We start from the raw sequence: 20,223 nt of genomic DNA, 5'->3' as shown, positions 1-20,223 counted from the left end.
ACGTTAATTCAGAATACCTTGTGATGTATTGATGCATATGAAAAAGTGATGGATAGAGGGTACAAATGTGAAGTAACTTTATATAAAATCAATTCTAATATATTTAAAAATCATTAGGAGGGTATACAAAACAAAGTTATGCGCAAAGCTGCATGAATTGTTGCAATAATAGTACAATTGATATAATACTGAATGTATAGGTGGTAAAAAAAGAAGAAGAATATTGAATGAATAAGTTCAAAACTGATTCCTTTTTAATTCTAATATAGATTTTGTATGAGATGTAGTGCTGAAAATAAATCTGTTTTTAAAATATAGTTACAAGTTTTATAAAACGAAAAAATAAGCTGAAATTTGAGAAGAAAAGTGAAGGAATCCTTATTTAATTACATAAAAGTTACATATTTTTGTTTCTTGTTAAATAATTAGTTCTCAGAAAGTATTGCTTTAGTCTAATAGTTTAGGTATACATTTATATAGTGCTTAACAGTAAATTCGTATTTTTAATTATGTTCTATATACTATTAACTCTACTAATGCAATTCTTCATATTATTCACTCAGTCACTAAGGAAAGAGAGCGCTGGAACATCAGTGGACAATCCGTCGCCAAAGTCTCCGGTCTCTATTCTTATTCCACCAGCGAATTTCAATCGTACTACTGCTGTCCAAAGCTTGCCTTCTCCAAGGAAAAAAAGTTCCCTACCAAAACGTAGTATTACATTTGCCGATCTTCCACCCATTTCTAAAGAAGAAGCATTCGATTATACTACTTCTTCCTCTTTGATGAAGGAGCACCCTTCATCCCTACATGATAACAAATTTATTTTCGATCCTCAAGTTACCTCTTATAAGACTGTCTATCAGAATCCTGCCCAGACTATTCATTCTCGTTTCAAACTCCCACCTACACCATTAACTGCTCCTAAATCCACGGCAGATTATGGCACTTCGGCTTCTTTTGATAAACGACAGAACGCACGCTCTGTTGATGGAAATAATCAGGTTGAGGTGGGTTTTTGATAAGCATGTTTAAGTAGCACTAATGCACTATTTCTTCTTGATTTACTCTTTATTGAGAATGTTGATGCATTTAAATTATAGAATTTGACTGTATACAACTTAACACTTATTAACAAAAAAAGTACTTTTCATCTTATTTGAATATATGTTGGTGTGCATGTAATAAATAAATTAAAGTATACTTGGTGGAAAAGGAAGTTTTTATACACATACTACGTAAATTACTGTTACTTTCAATTTTAATGTAACATTTTCAAATACAGCTTTCACCAACGCATTCACCAACACCACCTTTGGTGAAGATGTCGGTTAGCGATAAAAAGAAATTGTTTGAAAGTGCCATGGAGGAACATTTAAAACCTTCCCCTAAACCAGGTAAATATTGATGTAATATATTTCATTAATATAATATGTCATTTTTTTATACAAATCCATCTTCTTTTTTTTTCTCTTTTTTAGAAAAAGTATTTAGTTTTCTAAGTCAGGATGAAGTTGAAAAAATGAAACAAGAAGAAGGTATGATATCTGTTAAATCCTTTGTTAGTATTACTAGTACTGCTACTATTAATGTTATATTATAAGTTTATTATATGTTTTTAGAGAAAAAGATTGCCACCTTAACGCGGGATGAATTAAAATCGTGGGCTCAACTCGATGAGAATGAAGGTTTGGAAGATTTAGAGGAAACGATAGAAGATCGGGATAACCGGCGACCTAAGTAAGCTAAGTTGTACTCCTCATTCTACGCATTTAAACGTGTGGTTATCAAAACCTTTTTACCTTAGTATTTCTTTCTTTGTTTTCATTTTTTTCGTGTCAGCATACCACAAAATAAGAATAAAATGAAAAAGAAAATACTGGCTATTAAGAAATTACGTGTCGGTTAGAAACCGTTGTTAATTATCACGTTGAAGCTTTTAAGCAATAATTTAATCTCTTTGTTGTGAGAATTCTACTTAACTGTAGAATCTTTATGCAATAACATACTTTCTTAATATTGTTCGCGCAAAATATTGTATTACATATTAATAGAATATTTTTTACGGAAAGGATGAGAGAATTAATTTTATATTACATACACAAGTATTATAGCATTGCACTTTAGCACATGATCTGTATATAAAAATATAAAGTAATGTAATCATATTAATTATTTTCCAGTTGTAAGATACTAGACGTGGCTCTCTATTATATTATTATATGCGTATTATACGAGACAGCTATCTTTCAATTGAGAAATAATTATGTCCATATAATTACCAAAATTTTTTATCAATATTAATTGATAGTTTACAAAATTATATACAAATTTTTTTGTTTTTTTTTCATATTAAAGTTATAGTCCTCTTTAATTAACAAAAAAAGCTGCGTCGTTCTATATGAAACGACATAGTGTAAATATCAGTATTTTAATACCTGCGATAAGTTTTATATGTACATATAATTTATATCAGGTGCTTTTTATAGTAACTGTTACTTTATTACAAAAGTGTGCATGCTTATTATAATTAGCGTATAAATAGTTTCGTTACAAGTTAGCGATTTTTTGCTTATAAAATAACGTATACCTGTATATAGGCTTACGAGTTCACATTCACGTTGTACCTTGCAATTCAGGTTGTGGTTGTGCTTGCATACAGGCATTCACTGCACAATAAAAATTACATGTTCCATTTTCTTAATAAGACGAGGTCATAGGTTTACGAAGATAATGTATATCGAAATATAGTTTTCGCAGACAACAATTTTTACGCTTTAATACATTTTCTTCACACGCACTGCAAGCGCATTTCAACGATTTTGAAGAAAAATTATTATTTATTTAACGCGAGTGTTTCGTTCTTGCCTTTATTTATACGAATGTCTTATCGTCATTAAAGCAAGAACGTGGAAATAATTATTCTTCAGAATCTCCCAGCACCGATCCGATCACATAATTCATAGACTTACATTTGATGTGTAGTGTAGTCTAATTTTGTTTGTATTGTTATCGTTTTTTTTTTGTATATAAGTTGTACCAATATTTTTTCGCCTTTGTACTGGACGTTGCTTTTGTACCTCCTCTTTTAATGAATAAATATTAAAACTTTGGCACATGTATATGATTTGTCAGTGTGCATGCTCGTTACCTTGCAGTAGCCGACTGAGCTCGCGAAGTTCGATCCCCCTTCTGCAGAATCTTCCAAGCAGCGTAAGGACGGCAAAAGCAGAACGTCGCTTGAAGGAGAGACTTGTACAGGAGGTATTACTTTCATTGAATGTTAATACAGTATAATCTTGATTACAAGAAAACCAATAAATTCAAAATGTTCTCTTTTATATTTAATATCAATATTTTTATATTTCAAAGTATAAACGATCTTCTTTCTCGATTAATTGAATAGTATCTGTAATGATTAGTTTAAATAATTAAGATTCTACTGTAAGATGATACAACATGGACAACAAGAGTAAGAATTGTTTTAATCTAGAATGAGCACTACGGCTTTTATTTCTCATTTCATTTTTCATTTCACAGGGTAAAATTTCGGATGAAGATGAAGAAAGTCAATTAACCCCTGCCGAGCAGAGAGCATTAAGGGCAGAGAAGCGCGCAGCATGGAGACAAGCGCGTTTAAAATCTCTAGAACAGGTGAATAATCCATGCTTTAATTTCAATACTCCTTATAACTTGAAAAACTCATGCATTGAAGAGAGAGAAAGAAAGAGAAACAATATCTAGATTTATTTATATTAAACGTTTGTATTTAGGATGCTCTTCAAGCACAGATAGTAATTAAGAAAATGAGCGAAATGATGGATACTGCGAATAAAACAGATACAATACAGGATTCCACAGACTCTGTTCTTCCCGTTCCTGAAGCAGAAAAGCCAGCTGATGTAAGCACCTGCATCGTACCATTGCTCTAGTCGTCTTAGCAGCAACTAAAGCAATAAAACGTAATCTAACGATGTGTTTGAAAACTAATTAACCAGCATTATTTTTTATCGTACTACTAATTGTATTTCTTTGCTTGCCTGTAGTTCTCTAACTTTATAGTGTTCCGTGTATTTACAAACGTTGATATTAACTACAATGGTACCACATTTGTCTGTCTTACTATCATAGTTCACTACGTTACGGCCGTCTAGCGCAGATTTTCCCAAACTTGCCGTACGTAGCAAAGTGGGTCCCCCTAAAGAGATACGCGAATCCGAGAAAGTAGTGGACGAGAAGGTCACACGGCGTACCGAGGAATACGTGGATGAGGTGACGGGTGAACGCCGTGTGCGAACGGTCGAGTACGTCGAGAAGCTCATTGAGCGACAGGTACTATAAATTCTAGAGCTAGCACAAAATTTAAGCACCAGAGTATCGTTTGATCTACGTTATGGACCAGAGACGTGTTCTGAAAGATGTATATTTTCTAAACGAGCGATATAGTAATTGTTATTTTATTGCATAGAAACAGTAAAAAGCAATTGCTATAGCTTATCATGAATATATAATTCTAATACTTAGAAATTTTTAGTACAAACATTTACGCATCTGAATCATAACAAGAATATTATAATTAAAAGAATTGGCATATTTTATATTTGGATATTGGTAAAATTACGATTTGCGTGGAACACCTAATATAATTAGAAGATAATCTTTATAAACATTCGAGTAAAAGATGATATAAAAGTGTATATTTTAATGTACTCGTACATTTATAATTTGTAAATTCTAAAACAATCTTATGTGTGTGTACGTATGCATGTTACTCTAAAAATATTTTGCTTTAATGCACAAAAATCTAATGGAAACATTAGTTCAATGGTTGTGTTTGTTGTTCCAAGAATCCGGCACTGACCACGGAAATGCAATCTGCACCACCTTGAGCAATTGATTTCATTTCCACTGAACACTAACAAACTCTTCCTCACACTATTGGTAATGCTACTTTCAATTTTGTTAACCACTAGTTACTTAAGCATGCATAAAGGTATTTTTTTTAACTACTACTTTACTGTGATTATTTTTGTGGTATTGATACATGTACTATCATATTTATGTTTCTAAAACTATTATAAACTTTACGTTCAATTTCATTCTGTAATGGTAGTATACTTGTTTATATTCGTATGTTTCTTACATATGATTTAAGTTAATAATTACATGTAGCGATACAAACTTCTAATGTCCTACTTTAGGCGAAATTTCTTTTGTATTTACATTTATGTAACCAGGTTGAAACTCTGCGAGAAAAGATTATATCGCTGGAATTAAGTAACGCAGAGGATGAGCTAGAAAGTATTACTGGAACGGGGGCAAGTGATGCTGAAAGCGAAAGCGAAGAAATTACCGGGCAGTCTTCTGCTGTATGCACCCCACAAGAGAAAAACGAAACGATTATATCTACAAGTGCCACTGAAGGTGCTGCTCCTAAAATAAGTGCAAATACTGTTGTTCTTGTTTCTAAGAGAAAGAAACGAAAACGTTCGAAGAGAGGTCGTCATTGACCGCGAATAATTGACCGTTGGTGCAAAATGAGGAAGAACATAAGCAAGGAAATTGAAATATTATTTTATTACAGCATTACAAAAGTATATTGATCTATATACTTTACCTACATTTCAAAATTCGAATTCCTACTGTATCGGTGCATATAATACTACAAATCACTCGTTCGGCGCGTTACTCTTTTTTAAGTATACGCATACATGCATAACATAAACAAAATTTCGTACTCGTCATTTTATGTAACGAACTAGATTTATTCAAATCTATGGTCATTCGTTACTTGGATTGTGCTATGTTCTTGGTATTGACATACAGATCTTATGAATAGTGTATGTGTCGCTAGCATTAGTGCATCATAGTTTTCTTGAACTGGTGCAACATATAGTGATCAAAAGAAAGTATTCATTCACTGCAAATTTTCAATTTCTATTAGCAATGTTTCTCTATGTAACATTAAATTAAATGTTTAGTATATCTTGGATATGATTTTATTAACACTTACATTCTTGTAAATTATTGTGGATTAACAGATGTTTTTACTTTTTATTGTATTGAATACTATATTCTCAATAATAGACAGAAAGCTCAAAGTGTGTGAATACTTTTTCATTCGCTATAGATTATAATCAATTTCCATATATCTTCACACTTCATAGACCTTGTATTTTGTACTTTTTTCATAACATTCAACTTCTTATGATATTGATAAAAGGATATATCAATACTGAAAAGTTTTAGGGTGTTATATAAAAATAGTATTTGTACTGTCGACACTATACGATCATAATTCTTTTACGAAACGTATTTATTAAAGTCAGTTTATATGTGAAAAATTGATGTGATTCAATACTAAATATTGTTATATATACAAAGCAATACACATTCCTCTTTGCAATTTTTTTTCTTTTTCTTTAAATGAATATTGTATCTAATACATACAATTTTCCACAGTTTAGATAACAATACAGAAACAGTATTTTAAGATAATACAGAAACAACCAATATACACAGATGAAAAAAGTGTAATCAAATTATAATACAACATAATATATATAAATTGGTTTCGGATGTATGTAAAATTATTAATTAGTTTAAAAATGAAAAGTAATTCTTAATCCCTTGCCGTACTTTAACGAGTCTGAGTCGTGGTAACAATCTCGTGGCTTAAAACATGAATATCACGAATTAGACTCGTAAAAACAAATACGGGCCAAACGTAAACATCACGAGTGAGATTCGTGGACACAAATTCGTATAGCAGATATATATAACAGATCGTCGATTTCTATTGTTATTACGCTCCAGTTTAGTGCGCGTCGTCTCCAACCGCTTGGGCACGGATTTCGTTAAGCTAAATGGTACAGCAAGGGGTTAAACTATGGCTAGTTACTATGGTTTGTAAAGTATTTTATTTATTTTCATCTAGAAGTAAGTAAATTAATATATATGTTATATAAAACTGTTCTAATCTACATTGAAACACATTTTAAAGAGCACATATGTTTAATCTCATTGTTAAATATTAACATCTTTTCATCATTCATTTTTTTCTAGAAAGAAATGTATTTAAAGTTTATTATTTTTTTTTTTTTTATTTTAATTTTATTGCCACCTAAATTAATTGCCACTAATGTGATGGATACTACATACTAAATTTTTTTTTATTCTTTTAGACATGCTATTAAACTGTACACGCTTTGTTTTTTCTTTGTATCTTAATTTATTTATGTGTTAATGGTTGTTATATTTTTAACGTTGGTCTCTTTTATTTTACAACACACAATGTTCTCAATTACATGCTCAATACAAAGAGAGCTAGCCGACGTTTAAAAACAACTAACATGAAAGTAATGGAAAGATCAAAGAAAGAAAAACGCCTTACTTCTATTAAAAGTATAAAAAAATTAATGATTATTTAGGAAATGAAATATATGAATGTATGCTGTTTCTTTATTGTGTTAAAAAATTATTTAGCAATACAAAATGAATAGGTATATTTATTCAGCAGTGTAGATCAGAAAAGAAGGAAAGAGGGGAAACAAATTTTTAGTAGTTCTATTAGCTACCTAAAAAAAAAGATTATCTTAAAGTACACAGCAGCATTCTATATAATTCGTATATGTTTTTTTAATGGAACACAAACCATATTGTTAAGTATTAAGATTATGAATATTATGCATATGAAATTAAATAATATGTAACTTAAGTAAAACATTAATTCAGACAAGTATGCTATTAACTGCGGTGTAAAGTGCGATTAAGGGAGCGGGACCAATTTAAAATTATTAATAAGGATGTAAGAAACAAAAATATGTCTTTCCCATTATACACAATCTCATTTATGTTATCAGAAAACATAAATGTAGCACGTTTTATTTCAATAGCCATTATAAGTAATTTAGTATGTGCTGTCAGCAATAAAATCAGCTATGTTAGTATGGTAAATGTAAAGTGCCAATAATATTAATTATGTATTTCTAGTGAACTTATTTAAAAAGTAACCATTTTTTAAAAAAATTGTAGCTTTTTATAACATCAGGAGTAGCATGATCAAAAACATTATAACAATTATAGTGTTAAATATTATACAACATACATTTCTATTATAAAATAATCAAATTTAAGTGAAAACAATTTTTTTTAGTACAAAGAACAGAACTATAATTATGAACTCCGTTGTTTAGAAGTACTTTACATCGACGTTAAATCCTATTATAGATAATAATAATTTGTATGTACTTTTCAAACCTTTGTACTTTGTTCTTATTTTAATAATCAATTACAACAAACAGAAATATTACATTCTATTGCATGTATTTTATATTTTGATAGTATTACATACCTGGTTTTATATTAAATCGATTGCTGAATCATGCATAGATAGATTAAGTAAAATACATCTGACATAATATAATAAAAAAAGGAAAAACACTGTTCATACAATAAGTATCAAATTTGTGGTACTGCACGTTGACAAATTAAACAAATATGTATTTATTTACCCATGTTTACTATTAAACAATATTTATATAAGTTTTACAATGTTCAACAAATTTGTAAACAAAAAATATATATGCAAGTGCAAATTTATCATAAACTAAGAAGATAAAGAAAATTTCAATGTTTTTATACTGATATTATTGAATTAAAAACCATTCACATATAGGATCATAATATATATCTATTTCTATTGTAAATTACATAATAATTATTTATATATTTGATTTTATCTTTTTGGTGCAATAATTCCCTCCAACTGTGTCTGAAATAAAAATAATTCAATTAATGCACCTCTTTTATGTTCGTCTAGACTTTGTTAAAGTAATAAAATTTCGCTATGTAAAGGTTATTCACTTTTAACTGTTGATTTGTTTTTTTCAGGAATTGTATCTCTTCCATATGTTTTTTTTCTTCAGCTTCCCTTAATTCAGCTGCTCTTTTTTCAGCCTGTTCAAATTTTTGTTTTAGTTCAACAACTGTTTTTTCTAATTCAGTCTTTTGTAATTGCAAGTCATCTGCAGCAGCAATTAAATCTTCTTTCCCTTGTTCAGCCTGTAAAAATCTTATCAAAGATTTAATATCCTTTGATACTCTTATTTTTTAAGAATAATAGCCCATACTTGTAGAGCTTTGCGCATACCAAAAGCAATACTGCTTTGGTATAGAGTTTGATACGCAGCTAATGTCATTTTGAGCTCATCTCGTATTCTAAGTAGGAGCAGTCCACGTTCTGCACAATTCACTGTTACCTGACGTATTATTTCATCTAGCCAAAAGTATTATAAACTGTTCATAAAATGGTAGTATATTTTTACTAGCGTTCTATTGACATAAATACAATTTACCGAAGCACTGTGTATAAAGCTCCCTGCGTACTGGACAAATACCAGTTTCTCTGGCTTGCCTTTGCTGCAATTTCATATCTAATTGTTCTTGCAAATTGATAACATCTAATCTTGTTGCTGGTGTGCTTGATACCTGATATATGAAACAATACATTAGGAATAGAATAGATTATTTACTAAAGTAGGAAGATATACTTTTTGAGTCCATAATTGACCATCCTCTTCCCATTGTTTAGGTGGTAGAATTCTATTTAGAATTTCAGAAGTTTCATGCCGTGTGTCGAGTGTAGGAATAGTTGTTTCAACTTTACAAGCTGCCACTCCGATTTTTTGTACCTGATCTTTAAGTATCTATTTTAATGATAAAACAATTTGAGCAGTTTATTATTGTGCATTTAATTATTCTACTAAAATTAACAAAAATGGCGTTTGTTTTAGTTGGTGAAAATTAAACCTTCTCTGGACGTGTTGTAACTAAAACAGGATTGTCATATTTAACCAGAGTATCCATAGTTGGAATAACTCGATCCTTTATTGCTGTTGCCATTATGTTGTCGATGTATGCACACTATATCATATAATTAATATATCTTTAAAAAAAGGTATCATTTAAGCATTCATAGTTGTTTATCTTCGCTATGATAGCAAAATTTGATACTAGCAATTGTCATAGCAATATTGATGTATTATGCGTTACTAAGATACAGTTACTAAGATAGAAAATTAAGAAATAGCATCACAATACAACTTTTATTATTTCAAACACGATAAAATTATACATAGACTAAAAAACATACATAAACTTTTTAAAAATATATATCATGTAAATATAATATAAAATGCTAGAGTTAAAAGATTAGATCCTTATAAATCTCACATAGATGGGTGCGAAAATTTTTTTACATCTCTGTTGCATGTACCTTTAACATAGGTTTTTAGTTATAATTAATGCGTAACGTAATAACATTTGTATAAATTTGTTAAGCTATCGTCAATATGTATTAAAGTTCCGAGTGTCTCTGCATAATTTTTGCCTCGAGATCTGCATGGAGCTTTTGGACGGTCCTAGCGTGTTTTTTTATATGTTGCTCGTGAGTAGAATTATCTATCTCGTACTTTTTTCCTTGTCGCGCAGCTTCCAAAGCAGCTTCCGTATGCAAGTGTCGTAATTTGAGTAATCTTCCTTCATAGTGTAACAGCTCTTGCTGGTAATAAAGTGCATTATGAATAATGAGTTTGAAGAAAATGTATACACGTATAACTTACCTTCAATGACGCACGTTCTTCTGGTGTAAATTGTGCTTCCAATACGATACGCCATAAACCTTGCACTTTTGGTTCTATAAATTCTTTATGTTTCGGACCTTTCGCAGTTAATCTGTCCAAATGCTCGTACTTATTTCTAAGTTCCATATGTTTCTCCCTAAAATTTCATATGTAAATATCTTTCATTCTAAGTATATTTTTTGTGAGTAATGTATGAGTAAGTATTGTGTACGATCATAGTGTATATGCATACCTAAGTAAACTGGTTTTCTCCAGATGATCTAACTTCTTCTCTGCAACATTATTAGAAATTTCTTCCTCTTTGTCTATTTCATTCCAACTTTCTGGTTTATCATGTAAGCTATCTGTGAAAAATAATGCAAGAAACTTAGTCTATTCTATTTTGAGAACAGTAAGCAAGTCATGTAAGAAGGAATTACTTTTATATGCTTCTTTATCACCAGCGTCCACGTCTTGCAGCAGATTCATGTACTCGTCCATTTTATCTTGATAGTGTTGGAATTCTTCTTTTAAAGTTTCTAGTTCCTCGTCTATCGAATACATAAATTAATTATTATTATTTATTATATAAGCACTCATTTGTTGCATGACTTTTTAAACACTTGCATGTAAAACCTGCCACTTCAGCTTTGGCCCATAATTTGTTTAGTCTTGTATCCCTAAAAACATTTCTGGCAATATAATTACTGCCATCGTTTAAAGGTTTCTGTTTCTTTAACAATTCTGGATTCTCTGTATCATTGAAATTCTCCAATATTCCATAGGTGCTCATAATACCTTTAAAGGAATAGAAAGTTTAATGAAAATTACTGCACGCATGGAAATTGTTGCTATTTGTATTAAATTACCAATAAGTTTCTTTCTCAAACGTGCTTCTTCTTCGCCATTTGGATCTTTCCCTTCAGCCTTGTAATGTTTATACGCAATTTCTTCTTTGTCATGAATTTTCAAATCACTGAATATTGACTGCAACTTTGCATCTGTCAGACGCTGAAAGGAAATAAACTTGGTGATATGTTTTCTCACATGTACGTAGGCCCAAAATTTACTGTGTATATCAATACTTACATTCCTTGCTTTTATCCACACTACATTTAATTTTGCCATGCGAAATGGTTTATCTAATTCACGGAGAGAGGTTGGAAACGCAAGGGGATCCTCATACTTAGGCTTATTTGCAGCTGCGGAATATTTGTTAACAGCTGCACTCGTATGCAACAATAGAATGCATAAACTTATTAATAACCAGGTACTCTTTAAAAATGCCATTATCCTTCGTTCTTAATATTTTCGTCTACTATCCTTGCAGGAAAAGATTAATTAATCCTCTGCTACGACACACGTAAAATTGCCTTTGACCGTCTTTGTACGCTACCTATAAGTTCATTGCAGTCAAGTTTTTTCATTAATTCTTCAATCTCCTTCTCTTCGTCCCTCTTGTCAATCTTGTAAGAGAAAGAAGACAGGCAATTAATTAATCAAGGTAAAATACAACTCTGTTACAAATTTAGATATATCTATACAATAATATAATAGCTTAAATATACACTTGCACACGCATACACGTACACATATGTAGTCACCTTTTAACTTTTATTACCCGTGGCGCCATCTCTGTAAAAATTACGGAAACTAATCGAACTTTAGTTTCGGGTTCGCTCACAGAGATGGCGCCACTGTTTCACTAGTTGACTTCGCTGTCGATAACCGTGCGCGACCAGTTTGAGCACTTTTTATAGAGATGGCGCCAGGGGTTCTAGCGTAGAGTCGATATCATCTGTCTCACTCTTTCTTATATATCTTTCTCTCTCTTACCTCTAAATCTTTTTACAGAGATGGCGCCACTGGTCGAAAAGTAGTTTACGTTTCTTTTTTAAATATTTTTAATATTTAATTAATAAAATAAATAATTTGTGTAATGGAATAATATAAAGTACAAAGATTGTAGAGCATTACAAATATTTATTAAAACCAAAGATAGCCCTATAGGATATGATGCCGCTTTTTGCCATCACATTTGGAAATTTTACATTACTTTCAACATTGTTTTCAATATTATGCGTAGTTTTGTTTATTACAAAAAATATAACGTACAATTTCAAACGAAATGTATGACTGTAAACGAAGTAATCAATTTTATGCAACAAAATACTGTTAACGTATACAAGACTGCATATTTATAAATACAAAGAAAGAAGTTGAAATGCTAATAGCAATGACATAATCACGATTTATAGGCATTATACGTAGTCATTGACTACGGTATATATTATGTTACAACATATTTTTTATGAACTGCACAGGCATCATTATTTTTAAATTCATTCTCGTGAAGCATTATTTATATATATAAAGCTTAAAATATATCACGTATCTCGATATATTCTGTATCAAATATTCAACTGCGCGATATACAATAACAATTAAGGAATATAATTTCTTTCATATTTATCTTTAACACGCTATTTCTTTTTACTGCTTAATGCTGGACAGAATGACACGTATTATGCTTTGAATCCCCGTAATGTTATTGTGTACACGTAAACTGGTTTCTCATTCTCCTAAATTCCACGTAGTTACGTTTTGCAATCACAGCGCATTACAGTTCAAAACGGAGGTCCTTGAGGATGATGTTGGTTACCACCGTAACGTGGCAAGGTTGCATACCCACCGTAAGGAGTTGGAGGTATACCTTGATACGGATTATAATTTCCTACAGATGAAACGCAAAACATCAAATTTAACGTAACATCACGTCAACAATGATTTCGTATTGTTTAAATTACCTTGCGCTGGGTAGGGCATTGTTGCATAAGGATTATACGTAGCAGGCATAGGAGGAGCAATATATGCAGGATATGGTGTGGCCGGGCCAGCACCATATGGCATAGGCATTCCACCTTGGAAATGTGTAGGATATGGTAACTGCGATGATCCACTCTGCTCTGTTCCAGATTGATTCTGCCCTGGTGTCCCTACACATTTATTACATTTCAAAGGTTGATTACGTTAGTTACTTTGTGATTTGAAGTTATTTCATTAGAATTATATTTGTACCCGCGTGATGCGATGGAATGCTGGGAGTTGTGAGTGGGCCAGGCTGGCTTAAATTTGACGTTAAGTCTTTCAGTAATTCCTCTTTCTCTGTTTTCCGAGCAAAACAGAAGTCCGATATTTTGTTTTGGAAGACTACTAGTAACTATAGATAAAGTATTATACGTTTTAACTTCAATATAACACAAACGTAATAAAAAAATATTTAAAATATTAACAACAGATATTTACCTGTGTTAAATCATTGTAGAATTTAGCACCTTCGTTTAAATTGCCTTTCAATTCTTTAAATGCATCATAAGCAGCTGCTAATTTACATAACATCGCCTCTCTTGAACTACCACTACCAGACTGTTCGGATGTAAATTCTGCATGACACCTCTAAAATTGGTATTGAATTTAATACAATTGTAGACTGTAGTTGTTTTGCAGAGTAATAGTTGAGTCAGTTGTACGTACCTGAATATTAGCGATCAATTGTTCTTGTCGTGCAATACTATCTCTTACTTGTTTTTGTAAAGGCCCGTAAGTCTTTCCTAAACTCTCTATAGATAAATTAAGTTCATCAATTGTGCTGTCTTTTGCAAGTGCTGACAAAAATACTGCTTTCATATCAGTAGTAGCAGACTTTAATTCACTTTCTATAACATCACGTTCTGTTTTCAATGCCTCGACCTTGAGACAGAACAACTCAATAGTTTAATGTTATTTGGAAAGAAAAAATCAATTAATTTATACGAAAAACTTACATTTTCCATTAACTTTCTGAGTTGTGCAACAATACTGCTTTCCTGAACCGCCGATCCAGTTGGTACGGCATTAATCATAGTGTTTTCATCTAAACTTAGAATTTCCATACCTTCTTTATGATTTTCAAATTTCTCACGTACAACCTACGCCACGTAACGATTATTATACAAAGGATTAAGGTAAAGACATGTCAATTTTTCACTATAACTCTGAGTGAGATTTAAATTTTGTTTCTAAGGAACTATGTCCAATGACTTAGCATAATGTACCAGTATACCGGAAATATATTTGTTCACCTTATCAGCTGCTACTGCGTTGTTAATAATTTCACGATATTTGCGTAAAGTAGTATGAAATTGTTCTGTTAAACGGCTACTAGGTGTTCTTGTCCAGCGATCTTTGAATTGTTCTTTTAATTGATCATCGGACTCGCGTTCCTCTTGAAGCATTCGCTCACTCTATAAAAATAAAATAATTACTTATATCGAGAAGCAATAATTCTATCGTAATTTGTATGTCTCGTTACCTCATCTAACAGTTCTTTATTTCTTTGCAATAAATCAGGTAACTCTTTCATAGAGTTTTCCAAAGCTCTAATTCCTCCTGCCTCTTTCACATACTGAGCCTTTTCCAATACTGATTGTGGTAATTCGGTTCCACTTGTATCTTCGATAGCTGCCGGTAAATTTAAACTTGCTAATACACTAAAAAGAAATTTATTACATTATTACATTGCTTTAATATAATAACATTAGAATATATATAATAACAGACTTATTACAAAGTATAAATATGCATCATAATCATACCCATTTAGGACTTGTGTCATTTCACGCAATTTGGAAATTTCTGAATTAACCAATTCATTACGACGAACATCGTAAGATGACATCGCTTGATGTACGCTAACGGGCAATAAATCAGAAAATAGATCTAAAAATATATAACATACATGTATAATAAATAGTACAATACATATATATAGACAAGAAAATATTATTACATTTGTTAAAGTAACAAACCTTTGAAGTTCGAACTGAAAACTTCAGGCATTGGTATCAATTTAGCAACACTAGCTTTTCCAACAGGTTCCAAAGATTTTATGTCCGGTATTCTCTCGTGATAAATAAAATCATTGTCTTTTTTCACTTCAGCAAGATTTCTTTGAGCTCTATTGGCATAATCTTGGAACAAATGAGGTTTATTTGAACGTTGCTGCGCAGATTTGAATAGTTCTACAGCATGCTGAAATCATACATCATACTTAATATTCACAAATATACATTCGCAAGCTTAAAATACATCTTACAAGACTTACCTCCAATCTTGCAATTTCTTCTCCAATTGTCTTATTATTTTTACAAACTAACGATTGATAAAATTCAGTCATTGCACGATATCCGGCTTGCTTTCCTGCAATCTGTATCAATATTATGTACAATTATTCAAGATAGATTTGGTATTAATTATGCAAATATAATTGTGTACACGTACTAAGGGAACCCATTCCTTATCCCAAAATGCTCTGAAAATCTCTTTTTGGAATAACTTCAATGCATCTGCATATAGTTCCTCTGCCTGCGAAGCTAATCTAGCAACAACTCCATCTTTCATGGCATCATGGATTGCTTTGTGTACAAATATTTCTTGAGCTTGAGCAAGCATCAATGCAGATAGTGCACCTAATGTTTCTGGACTAATATCAGGTGTTGGTTCTTGTTGGATAGCCATCATAACATTTGCTTTGAGATAATTAAAGATACCAGCAGATTGCTAAAATTTATGCAACAATAAAAATTATGTAGATACAAATATTTCATGCTATCTTTTCAATTATTTTTAATGTTTACTTGAAACAATTTTGCAGCCAATTTCAATCCTTCGTCGCTTTCCAAAGATTGTGTCGCCGCAACCGAACTTTGTAAAGCAGCGATATTAAATAATACACATACTTTTTCATATGCCAATGTACTAATTGCTGAAAATATCAAATATTATATATCATTTTAGATATCGTTAAGTCAATATTATCGAAGGTATAGTCACGAATAATGATACAATCAAGAATGGTTTATCTTATCTATGTACCTAATTATTAATCCTTCTACATCAAATATGAATAGCTTGTACTCTGGATTTAAAAATATATTGAGAAAAACTTACTTAGACTCAGTTTTCCACCAAATATGGTACGATCAAACGCATCTTTCCATTTAAACGGAATTTGTAACTCGTGGGCAGGTATCTTACCTTCCAACGCACACAATTGATCATAGTAACTAAAGAGAACGAGTAAAAGTTTTTTATTTAACAAAAAAAAAAAACAGGTTACTACTTTAAAATAGTATTTTATTGTGTTATAATATATTTATATCCCTATACGTTATTTCATAGTTGCATTAAATATCATGGAAAGTTAAGAAGTATCTGGAAATCTCATAAAACAAAATATAATGAATTATTTACATGCTCGAAAGCATTGTCATAACTAAAATTAATGTAATAATGATTTAAAGATGACTCATACCTGTATATAACCTCTAACGAACTTTCATACTTCTCGAAAGCTCGCCACAGAGCATTATTCCTTAGCTTACTAAAATCTATAATCGCCTCCGTATAGTCCTTTTGATTATTCGCGTTACTGTATGTCGATTTAATAACATTTGACAGCGGTTTAACGACATCAACGTCAGACGGTTTCTTCAACGGGACCGAAATTAACTCAGCCATTTTGACGTCTGGCTGATACGGAACTAAATATCATTTGTCTGTAGATACCTAGTAAGTACTTATGTAGATATCTCAGATGTTATACCTGCGTAGGTACGTATACATTATTATGACACGTGATAATTTTAGGGTACGTTACGTTTTACGTGTAATACATCACGTCTATCGTTCATAAAGCTTTTAAACGTCTTAAAAATTTTAATTAATTACAATGTATCTTACTATTACTACTGCTACTGTAACAAAGTAGATTGATTGCATATACCCCTTATATCCTTGTTCCTCTGCGTGCATCGGTGCATTTTTATACATTTTTCTTTTTCAAATAACATCATTTCTTAATCGAAAAAAGAAAAATACGTCAAGTTTTGTACGAGCAGTTAAGTTACCTAAAATTGTCGATAGAATTTCACGGATCTAAAACATAGAAATATACGATATTAGGACGACAAGTCTACATTGAAGTCGTACACCGATTTTACCTTGTACACGTTATGTTGGAACAGAAAAGAGTCTTTTTAAATCATTAGTATTCGCGCCTTATGGATGCGTGTTTTCATTAATTATGAAGTAGATCGCATACGTCGCTGGTTGTCATAAACTATCTGCGTCATCTTCAGATATTTGTATAAATGAGATTTTTGTAAGTGTTTTTTGGTGAAAACATTAATCCTGCTCTATTGTGTGCGATTTATATAAATTGAGGTGAGATCGAGCAATTATAAAGAGGACGAAAAGTTATGTGGCAGAATGTGGAAATTGTTATTTTATAATGTAAAGGGAAACATATGAAATTGTTATCTCTGTTCAGATTTTCTTCAGACGTTTAAATAATATTAGACAAATACGTGGAAAAAGTAATGCGATTATATTCTAGTTGTGTAAGCTGTATTCGTTTTATTTTCGAATGTTATTTCTGTATAATAACTTGGACGGAAAAATACTATCGATTTCACCTTGAAGATATTTAAACGAGATCAGGGTTATTTACTTCCTTATTTTTTCTTTTATTTATTATTAATACCTGTTCAGGATACTTTGTACAAGGCAATAGCGTTATCATTTTCTATAAAATTTAGGTAATATAATTCTAATAGCTTCTAACACATTTTGATGCATGATTTAGTTGACACATTGAATATAAACATGTCCAAGACATTTGGTTCCAAGACTAAGTACCTTTAACATTTTTTATTATATAGTTATATTTATATTCATTCATACAGGTTAATCTTAAATCACAGAAATGACTCTTATTGAGGGTGTTGGAGATGAAGTGACAGATTTTTTCATTGTCGTGGTCGTACTCTTAGTAGGATGGCTTGCTTGGTACTCTACCAGTATCACGGATCAACCTTTAATACGCACAGTACTTGTATTGCATCGTACACGCACAAGGCTTGCAGAACTTAGAGCTAATCATCAAAATACAAGCTCATTTACAAGACCTCCAAATTTGGAGGTAATGGAAGAAGAGACAATAGAGCCAATCTCTAATGATAATAACAGCAATTCGCAAAGTTGCCCTGAACCATCCATCACAGGTAATACGCCCTAATTAAAGATACTTCTGATGTACATAAGATTATAAAATGGAATTTTAGAATTATTTATTGTCTGTCATAATAGACACAAATGAAGGAATTTCTTCTGACACGCATAGAACATCTGAAGCAACTGCCACAGAGGAAGTACTTATCGAAGCAATGGATTCGTTCAATAATGATAATGCAACTTTATTGCAAAGACAGACTAAAATAACACCTTCTAACGAGACAAATATATCAACATCGACACGCAATGAACCTGTTGAAAGCGCATCTCAAAATCTTTCAGCAAATGATGCTAATACAATTAGCATAAAACTTAAGTTTATAAATGATGATCAAAAAATGGTTACTGGTAGCCTTAAAGAGTTGCTTGGAGATTTTAAAAGGTTTCAATCATTAGTTAGTATATCTTCTTTCCTACCAAATCGTCATTAATGTAATTTAAATAACTTTTTTAGGAGGCATTTTCAAACTGAGCTTGATGCACAAAAATTAGTGCGTTTAGTCTTTAATGGTCGTGTACTGCAACCTGACACTCAAACTTTGGAGAAATGTGGCTTGTTTAACAACTGCGTAGTTCACTGTTTGGTGCATCAACCGCGACCAAACCTTGTACCATCTCAGGCATCAACGTTGGACAATTCTTCACCAATCTATTTTAATCCTGAACCATTCTCTGACATACCTGTTAGTACAGGAATCACCGTAGTTCGTAACGAATGGGATTTGAGTAGACCATTAGTAACCATTGTGACTATCATATTAGGTTCCGCTTGGTATTCCCGATATCATTATGCTCAATTTTTTACTGCAAGTACCACGCTTGCATTATACGCGCTCACTGCAATCTTCGCAATGTCAGTAGCATTAATATTATGTTATTAGTTAGTATCTTTTTTGTGGTCAGAACATCAGAAATATTGAGTGAATTAAAAAACAAAAAGTAAGCAGTTCAAAATATTCAATCTGAACATGGTTTTGTAAACGTTATTGTGTGTTTCTAATGCAGCATCATTTTAAACACATTAGTTTTTGGCTCGAAGGAGAATGAACAAAAAGAGTTGTGATTTTTACCAATATATGAACGAACACTCATGAATAAGTGAAGCATTACCTAGAAAGTAAATCAGTTGCATTTCAAATTTGGAATCAATTTATCCACGTGTTAAGCTCAAAATTTGTATTTATGTAGTTAGAAAAGAAATTTCCTTGGGTACATATAATACCATACACATAAATGAAATGAAAACGTGTGTATAACGTAAAATTTGAATGATTAGCATTTTAATAACTAATGAACATCTGTTTATTCAAATATATTTCCGAAATGAATCTTTGATAAATATTATTCAACTGTTGAATTAATCGTAATAAAATATTACATGCGATTGTTGCGATGGTGCTATATTGTATTAGTTTCAATGCAAAAACTTATATTCATAACTTTTTCATCGAATTTTTTTAAGTTTCATTATATCTATATATGATTTAAC

At 31.3% G+C, this 20,223-nt stretch overlaps 5 protein-coding genes across 14 annotated transcripts in view; 2 read left to right on the top strand and 3 right to left on the bottom strand.

The window, feature by feature from the left end:
• Window positions 1-5,595, top strand: part of Scrib (scribble planar cell polarity protein) — a 36,978-nt gene extending 31,383 nt beyond the window's left edge. For 2 of the 7 annotated variants that reach the window (XM_076909852.1, XM_076909856.1), the window contains exons 26-34: window positions 564-1,010; window positions 1,286-1,397; window positions 1,482-1,538; window positions 1,623-1,740; window positions 3,159-3,264; window positions 3,541-3,654; window positions 3,774-3,902; window positions 4,132-4,332; window positions 5,238-5,595. In XM_076909852.1, coding sequence (XP_076765967.1) covers window positions 564-1,010; window positions 1,286-1,397; window positions 1,482-1,538; window positions 1,623-1,740; window positions 3,159-3,264; window positions 3,541-3,654; window positions 3,774-3,902; window positions 4,132-4,332; window positions 5,238-5,510 — 1,557 coding nt within the window. In that variant the 3' untranslated portion in view covers window positions 5,511-5,595. Of the gene's footprint in view, window positions 1-563; window positions 1,011-1,285; window positions 1,398-1,481; window positions 1,539-1,622; window positions 1,741-2,183; window positions 3,115-3,158; window positions 3,265-3,540; window positions 3,655-3,773; window positions 3,903-4,131; window positions 4,333-4,847; window positions 4,942-5,237 lie in introns of those variants that run through there. The other 5 variants (XM_076909855.1, XM_076909857.1, XM_076909854.1 and 2 more) reach the window with 5 other exon arrangements.
• Window positions 5,596-8,614: 3,019 nt separating this feature from the next.
• Window positions 8,615-9,976, bottom strand: Dnali1 (Putative inner dynein arm light chain, axonemal Dnali1). The gene is made up of 6 exons (XM_076909716.1): window positions 9,811-9,976; window positions 9,552-9,707; window positions 9,357-9,489; window positions 9,132-9,277; window positions 8,866-9,063; window positions 8,615-8,773 (listed from the first exon to the last, which is right to left on the bottom strand). Exons 1-6 carry the CDS (start codon window positions 9,901-9,903, stop codon window positions 8,738-8,740), a joined length of 762 nt encoding a protein of 253 aa, XP_076765831.1. The 5' UTR covers window positions 9,904-9,976; the 3' UTR covers window positions 8,615-8,737.
• Window positions 9,977-10,261: 285 nt separating this feature from the next.
• Window positions 10,262-11,986, bottom strand: LOC143432897 (alpha-2-macroglobulin receptor-associated protein). Its single transcript, XM_076909871.1, has 7 exons — window positions 11,712-11,986; window positions 11,492-11,633; window positions 11,250-11,420; window positions 11,063-11,173; window positions 10,876-10,987; window positions 10,623-10,779; window positions 10,262-10,561 (listed from the first exon to the last, which is right to left on the bottom strand). Exons 1-7 carry the CDS (start codon window positions 11,910-11,912, stop codon window positions 10,358-10,360), a joined length of 1,098 nt encoding a protein of 365 aa, XP_076765986.1. The 5' UTR covers window positions 11,913-11,986; the 3' UTR covers window positions 10,262-10,357.
• Window positions 11,987-13,071: 1,085 nt separating this feature from the next.
• Window positions 13,072-17,240, bottom strand: Alix (programmed cell death 6-interacting protein-like protein AliX). Its single transcript, XM_076909867.1, has 15 exons — window positions 16,975-17,240; window positions 16,611-16,726; window positions 16,298-16,425; window positions 15,942-16,220; window positions 15,766-15,867; window positions 15,470-15,692; window positions 15,257-15,380; window positions 14,974-15,151; window positions 14,744-14,905; window positions 14,447-14,590; window positions 14,157-14,372; window positions 13,929-14,078; window positions 13,701-13,842; window positions 13,430-13,618; window positions 13,072-13,356 (listed from the first exon to the last, which is right to left on the bottom strand). Exons 1-15 carry the CDS (start codon window positions 17,178-17,180, stop codon window positions 13,250-13,252), a joined length of 2,466 nt encoding a protein of 821 aa, XP_076765982.1. The 5' UTR covers window positions 17,181-17,240; the 3' UTR covers window positions 13,072-13,249.
• A 453-nt stretch (window positions 17,241-17,693) lies between these two features.
• LOC143433220 (transmembrane and ubiquitin-like domain-containing protein 1) lies at window positions 17,694-20,198 on the top strand. 4 transcript variants are annotated; one of them, XM_076910451.1, is made up of 4 exons: window positions 17,694-17,823; window positions 18,407-18,724; window positions 18,810-19,116; window positions 19,189-20,198. In XM_076910451.1, the coding sequence occupies exons 2-4, from the start codon at window positions 18,427-18,429 to the stop codon at window positions 19,613-19,615; spliced, it is 1,032 nt and encodes a 343-aa protein (XP_076766566.1). In that variant the 5' UTR covers window positions 17,694-17,823; window positions 18,407-18,426; the 3' UTR covers window positions 19,616-20,198. The 4 variants fall into 4 exon arrangements, with proteins under 4 accessions (XP_076766566.1, XP_076766568.1, XP_076766567.1 ...); XM_076910453.1 differs by having other exon boundaries at window positions 17,792-17,885; XM_076910452.1 differs by lacking the exon at window positions 17,694-17,823 and adding an exon at window positions 17,925-18,061.
• The last annotated feature ends 25 nt before the right edge of the window (window positions 20,199-20,223 follow it).

The sequence above is a fragment of the Xylocopa sonorina genome, chromosome 2 (genome assembly GCF_050948175.1).
Source record: "Xylocopa sonorina isolate GNS202 chromosome 2, iyXylSono1_principal, whole genome shotgun sequence".
NCBI classification, from domain to species: domain Eukaryota; kingdom Metazoa; phylum Arthropoda; class Insecta; order Hymenoptera; family Apidae; genus Xylocopa; species Xylocopa sonorina.
This window is presented reverse-complemented; position numbering and strand designations above follow the sequence as displayed.

Excerpts from the sequence above, each read along its gene's own strand:
- Dnali1 (XM_076909716.1), bottom strand. The coding sequence starts at position 9,903 with ATGGCAACAGCAATAAAGGATCGAGTTATTCCAACTATGGATACTCTG. Across the intron at positions 9,278-9,356 it reads GCTTTATACACAGTGCTTCG|ATGAAATAATACGTCAGGTA; the intron begins GTAAATTGTATT and ends ACTTTTGGCTAG. Across the intron at positions 9,064-9,131 it reads GTATGCGCAAAGCTCTACAA|GCTGAACAAGGGAAAGAAGA; the intron begins GTATGGGCTATT and ends AGATTTTTACAG.
- LOC143432897 (XM_076909871.1), bottom strand. The coding sequence starts at position 11,912 with ATGGCATTTTTAAAGAGTACCTGGTTATTAATAAGTTTATGCATTCTA. Across the intron at positions 11,174-11,249 it reads TGAAGTGGCAGGTTTTACAT|ACGAGGAACTAGAAACTTTA; the intron begins GCAAGTGTTTAA and ends TGTATTCGATAG. Across the intron at positions 10,780-10,875 it reads GAGAAAACCAGTTTACTTAG|GGAGAAACATATGGAACTTA; the intron begins GTATGCATATAC and ends ATGAAATTTTAG.
- Alix (XM_076909867.1), bottom strand. The coding sequence starts at position 17,180 with ATGGCTGAGTTAATTTCGGTCCCGTTGAAGAAACCGTCTGACGTTGAT. Across the intron at positions 14,373-14,446 it reads TCAGAAAGTTAATGGAAAAT|GTCGAGGCATTGAAAACAGA; the intron begins GTAAGTTTTTCG and ends TTCTGTCTCAAG. Across the intron at positions 13,619-13,700 it reads CATTCCATCGCATCACGCGG|GGACACCAGGGCAGAATCAA; the intron begins GTACAAATATAA and ends ATAAATGTGTAG.
- LOC143433220 (XM_076910451.1), top strand. The coding sequence starts at position 18,427 with ATGACTCTTATTGAGGGTGTTGGAGATGAAGTGACAGATTTTTTCATT. Across the intron at positions 18,725-18,809 it reads CCCTGAACCATCCATCACAG|ACACAAATGAAGGAATTTCT; the intron begins GTAATACGCCCT and ends CTGTCATAATAG. Across the intron at positions 19,117-19,188 it reads TTGCTTGGAGATTTTAAAAG|GAGGCATTTTCAAACTGAGC; the intron begins GTTTCAATCATT and ends TAACTTTTTTAG.